This window comes from Temnothorax longispinosus, chromosome 9 (genome assembly GCF_030848805.1).
Source record: "Temnothorax longispinosus isolate EJ_2023e chromosome 9, Tlon_JGU_v1, whole genome shotgun sequence".
NCBI classification, from domain to species: Eukaryota; Metazoa; Arthropoda; class Insecta; order Hymenoptera; family Formicidae; genus Temnothorax; species Temnothorax longispinosus.
This window is the reverse complement of record NC_092366.1, coordinates 8,941,335-8,954,711: the sequence shown is the minus strand read 5'-3', so window position 1 is coordinate 8,954,711 and position 13,377 is coordinate 8,941,335. Positions and strand designations below refer to the sequence as shown.

The window sequence follows — 13,377 nt, the reverse complement described above, 5'->3', positions numbered from 1 at the left end:
ACATACGAAGTAGGTAAAAGTAAATAAAGTAAATAAATAATAACGTTCAAAATGTGCAAATAAAAATAAAGTGAAATTTATTTTTTATTCTTTATTTTTTACATGATAAATGTCATTTATTTAAAATTCAATTTATATAAAATTTAAAAACTTAAATAAAATGTTTCATAATGAGTATAAGAAGCTACTTATTTATGTAAATATAATATAAAACCTGTTATTTATAAATCAAATGCTCAATTTGCATTAATTACGCATTTAAATGCGCGCATTTTGAACACACAATTAATGTAGTTTTTAAAGCCAATGCAATTGTACGCGCATTAAAACCCAGCAAACGCAAAAGGATTAAAAGATATTAAAATTTTTTAATACCTTTGAATCCCTTTTTTGGCGGAATTAGATGAAATTAGATGGGATTCGAAATGAGATGGTCCAATCACTCTCACAGCGAACAGCGCAAACCGACTAAGAATCTGTCAAAGGGCAATGGAGCGAGCAATGCTGAAAATCAGCCTGAGGATAAAATCCGAAACGAAGAGATAAGGAAAAGAACAGGAGTTGTCGACGTGGTTGAACGAGCAAGTAGACAAAAGTGGCAATGGGCGGGACATGTTGCAAGAAGCAACACCAAATGGACCAAGGTCCTGATGCAATGGAGACCAAGAGAGTCCAAAAAAAGCATTGGCCAACCATAAACGAGATGGCGAGATGACATCCAACGCCATGCAGGAAAGAGGTGGATGCAGACAGCACAGAAGAGAAAGACATGGAAGGAAATGGAAGAGGCCTATGTCCAGGAGTGGATGAAAACAGGCTAGAGAAGAAGAAGAAGATGGGATTCGAAATGAGATGGTCCAATCCCATGGAATCCAAAAAAGAAATTTTCAATTCCATCCAATCCTATGGAATCCGTAAAGGTTATGGAATTGCATGGCATTAGATGGTTTAGGAAACTGTTTTAAATTCCTCCCGTAATGACCACACACACACAATTTTATGAAAATAGGAAAGGATAATTTTCAATGCTTTTAGATGAACGTTTATTTTTTATTTACTATATAATTAATATACTTTATAGTATCTGTGGCGGTACCAAGCGCCGTTGGTTGGTTGGCAGGCGACTCGCGCCGTTTGGCGACCAAGCGCCGTTGTTCGTCGGTAAGCTTTTGTGTATGCCTAAGGGCATTACACGCACTACTGCCGACGGGCAATTAGCCCGAAAATGAGATTTGTAAGATCTGTCAGGCCCTGTAGGGGGTCCCTTTACATAGCGGTCGAGACGAAACTTTGAACTCGAGAAGATGCCCCGGCGATGCGACGCCTAGCGGCGTCGACGCGAACTGCCGGTAATGCAGATACCGCGCGGGCGTGTACTATTGGTGGCGCGTACCGCCACAGAGTTCAACACGGACACTTTTCAATCCCTATCCTGGCATTCAATGGTATTCATTTTATTGTCAGAATAGACGGAATTCAATGGAATTCAATACGGAAATTTTTAATTCCTAGTTTGGCATTCAATGGTATTGAAACTATTTCAATCCTTTTTTTGGACAAAATGGAATTCGGAAAGTCCTTAATTGAATTCCTGGCAATCCCGTTTTAATTCTTTTCAATCTTTTTTTGTTTGCTGGGAAGCACGTTATACGCGCATTGGCGCTCCTTTACTACGTTTACGCCAGCGTTACTTTTGTAGTACCTTACGATAATTCCTTCGCGTAAACGGAATTTTGTAGTAACTTACGATAATTTACTCCGCGTAAACGAGTGATATATCGTAAATTACTACAGAAGTAACGCTCGCGTAAACGTAGTACTTGGGTATCAAAAAGATATTATTACAAGATTTTTGAACATTTTAAAGATGTACCTGTTATAGACAAGTGCAGTCAATAAGGAAGCGTCAGGATCAGAAGATTGTCACTGTTCACTGGATCATTGAAGTCACGGTCGCGGTACTGCATGTACTAGGATGGGTGACCGCCTTGAGAGAACGGCTATTATATAGGCACACGATATGTAAAGAAACAGTTAAAAAAGTGTTTTTTGTCCTAGATAAAGATAAAGAACGTTTTTTCATAAACGTTTATCAAGTGGACATTTTGACATTTTACCATCAAGATACTTGGGAACAATTTTTACTTCTTAATATTGTATAATAAAGTAATAATAAAATAAAAACCACAAAATTAACTACAATATGTTTGTTTCGCAACTTTATGATTGAAGTGGTGAATTTATGGTATAACGCAGACAGCATACAATTATTTATGATAAATATTTATAAATATTTTTTACTATATATTTTTTAAAAATATTATATAAATATTTTATACATATTTCATATATATGAAGAAAAAATCTTATAAAAACTTTATTCAATATGTTATTAAAATAAAGAATAAATATTTTATATAATACTAGCTGGTTACCCGGGCTTCGCCCGGGAGTCATTTTTCTTCAAACGACTTCATTTGTGTTTCAATATCCTTAATAAAAAAAATGCCTTTATCAGGCAATGGCTTATCAGGCAATTGCAAAGAATCCTTTATATTCATTTGCAAAGAATTCTTTATATCCTCGAAAAATTAGTTAAATTTTTAAACTGCTTTTAAAAAAAATAAATTATTATCGAAAAATAATACACATTGTGGCAATTAAACCCATCCTCAAAAAATTAATAAAATTGTTAAATCGGTTATAACTAAATCGATAAATCAATAGATTAATGTAAAAGCATTCCCTGGAAAATTCTACCCCTGTTTCATTTATAATTCTTTACGATTCGGTCAATTATTTCCCGAAAAATTAAAAAAATTAGAAAAATCGGTTTTCAGAAAATTGGTGACAAAAAACTGTACACATGATGGCACTTCCCGGAAAATTCTACCCCTATTTCATATGTACAACTTTAAAAGGGCCACTAACGAATGAGTAGTTAAGCAAACATACATACACACCAATCAACAAAAATGCTATAAATTGAAAAATATCACTTTTTTATTGACTGAAGTTCAATTCCATCGAATACAATTCTTTAAGATTCACTTAATTATTTCCTAAAGAATTGGAAAAATTTTGTAACCAATTTCCAAAAAGATCGGTAACAAAAAATTATACACTTTATGGCACTCCCCGGGAAATTCTACCCCTGTTTTAGATACAATTCTTTAAGATTCGATCAATTATTTCCTGAAAAATTGAAAAAATTTCGGATACCGGTTCCCAAAAAAATCGGTAACAAAAAACTATACAGTTTATAGCACTCCCCGGGAAATTCTACCCCTGTTTTATATACAATTCTTTAAGATTCGGTCAATTATTTCCCGAAAAATTAAAAGAATTTCGAATACCGGTTCCCAAAAAGATCGGTAACGAAAAACTACACACTCTATAGCACTCGCCCCGGAAAATTCTACCTCTAATTTATATATTTTTGGTAAAAATTTGATCGAATAATTTAAGAATGTATAAAGAACAGACATACAGACATTCCATTTTATATAGATAGATTTATGGTAATTAAAAATAAATATTTGTAGTAATATTTTGTAAATATTTATCAAATTTTTGCTGAGAATGCCACCTGTTTCATAGAGTGTAAACTATTATAGCGCGCACTCAACCGTATATATATTCTTCTATTATTTTCTACGACCTTCGATCATTGTTCGCCTGCCAAGTCTTGTCTGTGATCGTCGATCGTATGCGGTGGACAGTTCAAAGTCCTGCGTAATTATAAGTCGTGTAGTAAGTCGCATATACGTACGTTTGTGCTTGTGCTGTCGAGCGCTTGTATACAATATTTTTATATGGTGTCTCCTTCGAACTCTGACGGTAAGCATTCAGTATTTATCGCTGTCTATATCTCTTTAATTATAATAGCGAACATTTAAACGTCGAAAACAATCACAAGTGTTTTTAGAGGAGAATTGATAGATATTGTAAGAAAATGTTGAAAATTAGTAATATGATAATAATAAATACGATAATGGAATTACATAGGTACCTGATTTCTAATTTTATGTCAATAATTCAGTTAGTTTAGTCGAAACAAAATCATGAATTTTCTTGGACAATTAAAATCGCGAAAGTAATATTCACAGTATCAAAATGCAAAGAGTCATACTAACTGTAAACGGGATTCTGCTTGCCGTTTTTTATTTGGATCAGCGAATCGATGAAATCGCCTTGTTTCTCACCAGTCCTCTCGCGGTTCTCCATCGCCGTCCAAAAGATTTTTCTCACGAAGGCAGAGTTGAAAAGCATCCTTGTACCGATCACTTCCACCAGTTCGGCCATGAAGAACACTGTTCCCAGCGAGAAATGACCCATCGAATCCCATCGAATCGATGTCTAATCAACGTCGAAATCGTTTTTTTTTCCCCCAATGATTTTATTAGCTTTACTACTTACTTTTTTGGTTCACTTCTGCTAATTTTTTAAATATGTAATACGTTAAGTCGAAAACAAGTACCTGCGACCGAGAACTCGTTCGGATAGTAGAATGAATCTATCTTGGTGCCGAGCGCGATTGAAGCGATCAGGTCGGTCGTGTATTTGTAGTTGAGATCTTGGGCGTCCAACACCTTCACGCTGTCGTGATTCGCCGATTGATCTTTTATATATTTCATCATGGGCTCTGCGGTTTCCAGCATCAACAGCAACATCTGCTTTAACTTGCCCCTCGTCAGGGTAGGGGTGATCTTGGTTCGCAGATATTTCCAGGCTGGGTTCTTCAGACCGAACAGATTCTTCATGCCGATACTGTCCTTTTGATTGGAGCCGGCGAAGTGGCGATCGGAGAAATTGTTAAAGTCGCGAATCATGAAGTAGGGGAGACCGGGGCTAAACCGCCAACGGGGTTGAACCGCCAAATCAAATATTTCAGAACCTGTATATTGTGCGAACTCGCTATTAACATTAGGCTTGTTCGCGTTGCTTGAAATCCCCAAACATTTTTGCACTTGAAATGAGATAAATATATATTCGGCCGTTGGAGAGAGAGAAAGCGAAGATGCTGAGTGCAAAAAGTGCAAGCAACGCGAACAGACCCATTGTAAACGCTGCTTATGGTACCCATGTGACCAACGGAGTTTCGGCAGGTTACCTGCCGTGTTATGATTTTTACGAGGGCAAACGTGTTTTCGGAAGGTGAAAGTGAAATTTTCTGCGCGTGGAAATATTGTAATATCGGCAATAATATTTGCTCTCCAAATCTCGAGGTACGTGATTATAAAGAGTAATGCATGCTGAACACGAATCCAGTGTAGCTTTTTCATTATCGTTGATGTCTAATATTTCGTAGGTGATCAAACCTGAAACTTATGTTTGGGGCTTATCCGCCAGTAAGCACCCGGGGCTGGTCCGCCAGTCTCGTCACTGTGGCGCGCTGGGCGCACGACTTCAGCTCACGGTTAGGTTTCCCTCGAGCATGATTATGTCTCCCCTTGCACGTGCGTCAGTTTGTATGCCAAGTACACGCAATGTATTTTGTAAATTCAAAAATCTAACTATATAAGTGGTAGCTTTATATCTTTTTCACAAAATTATAATATCTAACTTAACTCAAGTGACATGTATTTAAAAAAAAAGATGTGAAATCTTTAATTTCTTCTTCACAAAATTATATTACCTAACTTAACTCAAGTGACATGTATTTAAAAAAAAAAGATGTGAAATCTTTATTTTCTTCTTCACAAAATTATATTACCTAACTTAACTCAAGTGACATGTATTTCAAAAAAAGATGTGAAATCTTTAAATTAAATTGCGCCAATTGTAAAGAGAATATGTATATTGCTTTGAAAGATAATTGTTATGCAACTACTTTAAAGAAATAAAACCCAAGTGGTATCTTCGTATTCCTATTCAAGGGTCTTCCTATTCTAAACTCAAGTGATAATAGCTTCTTAATTCTCTTTAACAAATTTTTAATATTACAAAGAATCATTTTAATTACAAAGAATTAAAGAAGTAACAGTACAAAATAAAAATATTTAATTAAAACAAAATAAATAAATTTTTCTTGTAAAAAAACTTGGCTCACAATATATATTATATATATACATAATTTACCTAAATAGAAATCTTCCTCTTGACCGATAAGTCTATCGACCTAATTTCGAAATACGCGCGCGATATCGAAACTGGCGATACCTGCGCCACCAGCGTCGAAAAAGTGAAAGTGACATTTCTCTAATAATCATAATAATATTGAGACGTCGGCGTTAGGAGGAGAAGAAGTATCTTAAATAAAATTTTTCACATTTCGACTTTGCGTCGCAATATCTCCGCTCGTAGGGCACGTAGCGGAATATTATGAGAGAAACCCCCCTAATTGGACCCCAAACTATCGATCAAGCCTATTTAGAACTTGATCCGTTTACTCGTTATCGAGATCTCAACATCTCGGGTACTCGCAACTCGTCGCGTCGCGTAAAAGAGTCACGGTCAGTCTCGCTCCGCGTGTACTTGGCACGAGACACTACCGTGTCTCTTGATTCCGATAATAGTATTCAATTAACTCACATACCAACAACCGCATTGTACTTTCAATAACTCCACTTTGTTGATTTCATTATCGAGAGTCGAATCTTTTTTTTTGTTAATTCTTTCTATTCATTAGAATTACTGTCTTTATTGGCAGTGACATATTCGTAAAGTGCAACGAAGCGCAGGGAATATTTCTTTTAAAACAAGTGTCAAGGTTCCTGCTGGTTCGATTACCAAATTGATTTCCGCGTTGACAGTACACACTGCGTCACATTTGGCAAAATTGTGAACTTAGAAAAGCGATCCAAAACGATCCGACAACACGAATGTTTTCTACAGGAGCCTTAAAATAAACAAAAATATTCATGATAAAAAATTTATGACAAATTATTCATTACAGCAACATTTTAAATGCTACAGCTGAAATCACGTATCTGAAACTTGATAAGACTACACATTTTAAAATAAGTTGATATTTATAAAATTTTGCTTAAAAGAGAAATAAATCCTTATCGGTTGTTTCATCGCTTTACGAGATTTATTTTAGCACTTATGATACACAAATTATACATACATATATACATATATATCGTACATACGTAAGAGGGTGTCGCAGAAAATCGAAAGAAAGTGTTATTAAAAAAACGGTAAATTTTTCATGTAACGCATTCAAAATCGATTCTACAAATTTGTTTGATATACGTAAGACGTTCTCTTAATCGACACCAAGCGTACAGGGTGAGCGTTCGCTCGAGAACACTTGATCGTAGTATCCCTCGCTTATGTGAAAGGAAATGCCGCTTTTTCCCTTCTCTCTCGCATCGCTACGCTTATTTAATCGAAGAGATATTCAGAGGTTCACATTCAAACGGCTCGCCTTGTACGTAAACGGAATGAAAACCCTGTATTGTATCGCATGTGACTTTATAACAAGCCTAGTGTAAACGCCGCGTAATCGTCCGAGTAATTTTACTATAGTCTACGGTCAACCATAAATACAGAGATGCATACGGTGATGCAATCCCATAACTATTCAAAAGACGTCTAAATGACGAAATGCCTAATCATATTTCCAGGTCTCTTTCAGACGTCGAAGAAGCACTTTAGATTTGTTAAACGCTTAAAAAACATCTTGTTGTTTTCATCGTTACCCAGGTGTCCTAGACCGGGGATTTGTGCACGCGGAATGCATAGCGCGATTCTATGTCAGAAGAAGTAATCTTTTCCTTCGGCAAAACACAAACACACACACACACACACACACACACACACACACACACACACACACACACGCACGCACACGCCGACGCACGCGCGCGCGCACACGCACACACACGCACGCACACACACACACACACACACACACACACACACACACACACACACACACACACACACACACACACACACACACACACACACGTTCGAGCAGTAGTTTTTAAATAAAGACAATTCAAATCTAACGAATAAATGAGTTATATACGACTTACTCGCTGAATGTGTACGTTATTTTACTATCCCTCTAAAAATTTCATTCCGTACGCATGAACTCTAGGGGACCACCTGTATAAAAGACGTTTTAATGTCTATTTCTATCAATGCAGATTAACTTTAATCTCGGCTTAACTTACTTTTGTTTCCTCATAGAGGAAGCTTTATTTATCTTTTCTAGTTTTGAAAATTAGATAGAAAAAGATAAAAAATAAGTTAAACCGAGATTAAAGTTAATCTACATTGGTAGAAATGGTTACAAGTCTTTAAACTTAAACTTAAATAAATCTTATTTTTAAACGATAAGCTTCTCCTAGACATGTGAGAGGTATCCTAATTTACTGTTATTCTCAGGCAGCCTTTTAGACATCTTCTGAACATTTGCGTTACTTGTATTAGTTATTTTGTATAGTTTTGTCGACGAGTTAAGCGTATTTCTTGAGGCTAACAGTCCGTTTCCTTTCTTCATAAAAAAAAAGAAAAAACAAAAGAAAACGAAAGAATACATCTGTACAGTGCGCCAAGCATCGTATTGGGGTACTCCCTCGCAAAAAAAATATTGTAACAAGTTCTAACATTTAACATCGTAATATTTATACTTAACGCGGAGAGAATCGCCTAATCCGACAGCCTGGAAACATTTACGAACGAAAAGCAAATATATACTAATGAATTGAATGATCCCACTACATGATTGACATAAGCATCATCACAATGAATTTAATTTATTAAATCCGGATAAACGACATTGAAATCTTAACCAACAATTTTCATTCATAAAAACAAACTCCACATAAAAAAAGTTAGATAACCACCCATAGTTCCTATACAAGATTATTTAAATGATCAGTCGTGGATATAATATTCGCGCAGGATCCTTTTTAAAAAACGTATATAGCATTTGATAATTAAAAAAAAACCTGTTATCCTCGCAATATAAATATGTTTCATAAGTTATTTTTAAATTAACACAATATTCTTCTTATAAATTTAATTAAAGATGCTATGAACGCGTTTATACGATACAAATTTGAAATAATGTCCTACGTTTTTGCAATTTACAGTAATAACTCAATGTTTTTGTAATAATTTAAGAAATTTTTTTTTTTTACTTTAATTTTCTTATGCTTTTCGTTAAAGATCTTCGGTATTTGTTTTGTCATTGTTTTTATATAACATAAGAGTTCATAATTGTCAAAATATAACTATTAGTTCTTTGTGCAGACAAAAATGAAATAACGATTTTAGCGATATTAGCACGCTGAAACCGATTCGTCCATTGGTTATAAATAAACGCCATTTGCTGCGTTACGTTATGCAAATCATACCATCAAATTTACGGCTACTCGCAGCAAAGCTTGGAATGCTTTAATGTGTGTTACGCTATTATTATGTCAAACTTTACTTTCACTTACTAGGATTATAATGTTAAAAGAGAAAAACTGATATTCGAATGCTCGCAATGTCGAATTGAAGCTGAATTGGGAAAATCAGAAACTGAGATATTCTAAATGTTTATAGAAAATAAATTATTTTCATGATAGAAGACCTTATTGACAATCAAACATTTCATTATTAATTGGGAAATTAATATTTTTGTTTGTTTGGTAATCGACTCAAAACACTTGAATATTTTATTTTTGGTGAACTAATATTTTCTACTTTATTAATTATCGATCCAAGACATTTGAATCTATATTTCTTTTCTTATCGTTATAGTTGATCGAAAATACTCGAATCAATACTTTACTTTAAATCAATTCTTGTTATCAATACCACATATCGCGATTGATATTGCATACTTATTTTTTTCTACGTATATTATAAAAGAAAAGATATTCTAAACTGATTCTAATCCTTTACATTGTAATATCCATGGATATACAAATATCTGCAGACAGAGCGTAAGTGCTGGTCTACAACCTTGCTTTAAAAAGTATTTAAGCTCTAAGCCGTAAGAAATTGACCAATCACAGTGGAATATGAGGAAAATACTCGACTATGATTGGTCAATTTCTTACAGCTTAGAGCTTAAATACCCTCTAAAGCAAGGTGGTAGACCAGCACTAAGGAACTTCTTTGGAAGGGAGTAAAGCCTGAGGAGTAAGGAAAAAAAATCCATCGCGACTTGATTGATCAGATTTAGCAGTATAAAACACGATATATGTAAACTCAGGAGGTTGATTACGGTTCTTGAAACGAGGTGAAAATTACAAAAGTGAACAGATTTGCTAGGTTTCGACCAATGAAATCATAGGTACTCTAATAAATTTCCTCACTTTTGTAATTTTTACCTCGTTTCAAAAATCGTAATAGATCCCCATATCTTTTTTCATATTTCGTGGCGTTTTAACTGAGGCATTACTGCGACTTCAGGTTATTCCGTAATTAAAAATAGTGCCTGGAATAAAATAAAACTTTTATTCTATAAAATGCCGGATTGTTGTGCGAAAGACTGTAAAAACAAAAAAACTTATAGTTGAAAAAATAAGATTCAGTTAGAATAGGAACGAGAGCGTACTCCGTGTCATTAACCGCTCATATCATGCCATCATCGTGTCATATGGTTGATCACATCAGTTACAATAGACTTTCAATCTCCTTTCCTCTTCCAAGCTTCAACCCCAAGGGAGTCCTTATGCTTCAGATATCCGTACGCATGGTAATATCTACAAGATTTTCGCTTTTTAACCTGCAAAACCAATCTGGTTTCTGAATTTTCCAATACAATTTCAACGATCGCCATTCAATCCTGACAAAGAGCTATTTCGGTTGAGCATCCTGTTGGGTCTGTTGCTGCTGCTGCTGTGTCTGCTGCGTTAAGGTTTGCAATCTCACTTGACTAAGAACAGATGGAGAGACCAGATTCGAGGCGGAAGTGACACCCACATTAGGACTGCTACCTGCAGCAGCGGTGGAACCGGAAACTGCGGTACCCGGGCTAGGACCTGAACTAGGACTTTGTCTCACCGCACCAGCAATCGGTTTCCCTTGGATAGGCGTGGTCTGTCGTAATTGAGAATTGCTGGCGGTCACCACTTGAATGGTTTGCTTCAAAGATGCGGGCGCTACTGGTATCACACGAGTCTGCAACGGTGACTTAGCCAGTACGACTTGGCTAGCCTGAGATACCGATTGTCCCGTAGAAACCTGCATAAAGTAACATCGATAAGCTCTACAGTTAAGCATTTATTAGTTGCGTATTCATTAATTTCGTTCAGTCATCTTTCTTGTGGATGTTCTCGTGGATGTCCCGATTTTTTATAAAGTATAAAAATTTAGCTCTAAAAATGTTTAATTGATTTTTTCAGATTTTAATCATTATTGCGTTATAGTCCGCGAGTAATTCCACAATAGATGCCTGAAGAATCTAATAGAACCAACTTGGTAGAAATTTTTTAACGTAAGGACCAATACGCAAAACTTGAAAAAGAATCTCTGTTTATTCCTTTACGTACGTGGGTAAATTGCTGCATTGCCGAGGGTTGCACATGTTTCATTACTTGATGAATTTGCTGTACCGTCATGGTTGTAGGTAGCGATTTTGTGGGTTGCACGATGAGTTGCGTTTGCACGCCAGCCTTGTTTGTGACTTGAGCCAGTTGCGCGACCTTCTGCGCAGGCAGTTTTCTCTGCGTAATGATCTGCGGATGAAGCGCGAGCTGACGTATCTGCTGGGGCGCGGTGCGAACACCCACGTTAGCTGTCTTCACGAGCGTCGCCACCGGAGTACCACTCGCGGAAGTGCCTGCCTGCTGTACCTGCAAACCGGCCGGAGCAAACAACTGCGCCGTTGCGAGTCCCGTTGGCGTGGGTACCTGCAGCAGAGTCACCTAGCCGATTACTCTTGCGATATAAAATTGTGTTTAATTTTCTCTCTTTTTACATACAGGATATGAGTGATATAAACTTGATCAATTTAGATTTCCATACCTGTGAATATTTGTATTATTTTCTTTAATCTTGCCTCCTTATTAAAACACTCACCTGCGCGACTCCAGCAGCAGCAGCCTTTGTTTGTTGATGTAACGTTTGCCGCTTCAGCAATGCAGTCATTTCAGTGTCGGACATTGTCCTAGTCATTGTCGGTTTGCCCACAGCAGTCTGCCCTGTCACCGCGCCCGCAGTACCTACGGCACCGATACCTTGCTTCATCAAGGTAGTCGCTGCTGCTCGCTGCTGCACCGCCGCCGTGGCCGACACCGCGACAGACACTTTTTGACCGCCGGCAGCTTGAGCCTGCAGTGCTTTAAGCTGCTGTTGCCGCAGTAAGTGCTGCTGCCTGAGGTACATCTGCACTGCCGCTGGGGTCTTGCTTCCCGACGTTGTCGTGGCCATCGTGACGCCTACCAGACTTCCCTTTTGGCCACCCGCCGCGCTAACGGAAGTTTGACCCGCGGACACCAAGCTGCCCGTCGCGATTCGTTGAGCGGTCTGCTGTATATTCGCCGACGTCGTTCTCACGTCCTGCATTGCCACTTGCCCAACTCCAGGTCGAGCCTTGACCACCGTAGTGGCTGTTACCGTTGTAGCTGCTACGTTGCTCAAACTCACGCTAGTCGCAGCGACTTTCGCGTTGGTTACCGTTGGAATCGCTTGGGACAACTGATGAATTTGGGATGCAACAGAGTTTGCGCTCGCTTGCTGTCCAGCTTGTTGCTGAGTCTGTTGCTGCTGTAGCTTCAGCTGTTGCTGCTGTTGGGCGGCTTGTTGCTGCTGCTGATGCTGCAGGAGTCGTGCCGCTACCTGTTGTTGCTGTTCCGGGGTTAAAACCTGTGACTGTAAGTCTCGGTTAGCGAACATCTCCTAGAATGTATTAAAGCAACGAATAAATACGGTTATAATTTTGATTCTGTGAAATATTCTTGAATGCGAATGTCAAATTCAAGGTAAATTAAATATTGTGTTAAATATAATTATTTTCTATCAAATTTATTTTTATCTAATAGACAAAAATGAATTTTAATTTTGTCTCTTATACTAACTGCCTTATTGAGCTTCTCCTTAGCGATTCTATCGGCGCGTCGTGTAGCAACTTCAATCGGCGTTATTGCATTATCGATCTGTACTTTGTATTCGGCTAGGACAGCGACGTTCGTGGGATTTTTCATCGCTGGATTCATGACGGGCTGTTTCACGGTGGGCGTTCGGTTGTTGGATACGGACTTCATGATTTCATACCTCTGACTGCCCATCGCCGTAAAAGAGCCGTTTCTGTCTTGATTGTGTAATTGCGATGTTCTCATCGATCTGCTGCTCTTACTTTGTTGCTGAAAAAAGTAAAACAAAGATAATATCACACATTCATATTCGTCATGGGTAGCGACTGTGTTTATACACGACTTGAAGGGTTCTGTTCGGGGCCGCTAGGGACGCGCAACAGTCGCT

The 13,377-nt window shown here is 37.4% G+C and overlaps 1 protein-coding gene across 3 annotated transcripts in view; it reads right to left on the bottom strand.

Annotated features, from left to right (window-relative positions):
* Positions 1-7,014: 7,014 nt before the first annotated feature.
* Dom (domino helicase) overlaps positions 7,015-13,377 on the bottom strand; it is a 34,847-nt gene continuing 28,484 nt past the window's right edge. The window contains exons 30-33 of one of the 3 annotated variants that reach the window (XM_071788957.1): positions 12,975-13,259; positions 11,977-12,768; positions 11,448-11,822; positions 7,015-11,139 (exon numbers count right to left, since the gene is read on the bottom strand). In XM_071788957.1, coding sequence (XP_071645058.1) covers positions 10,753-11,139; positions 11,448-11,822; positions 11,977-12,768; positions 12,975-13,259 — 1,839 coding nt within the window. In that variant the 3' untranslated portion in view covers positions 7,015-10,752. Of the gene's footprint in view, positions 11,140-11,447; positions 11,823-11,976; positions 12,796-12,974; positions 13,260-13,377 lie in introns of all 3 variants that reach the window. The other 2 variants (XM_071788955.1, XM_071788956.1) reach the window with 2 other exon arrangements.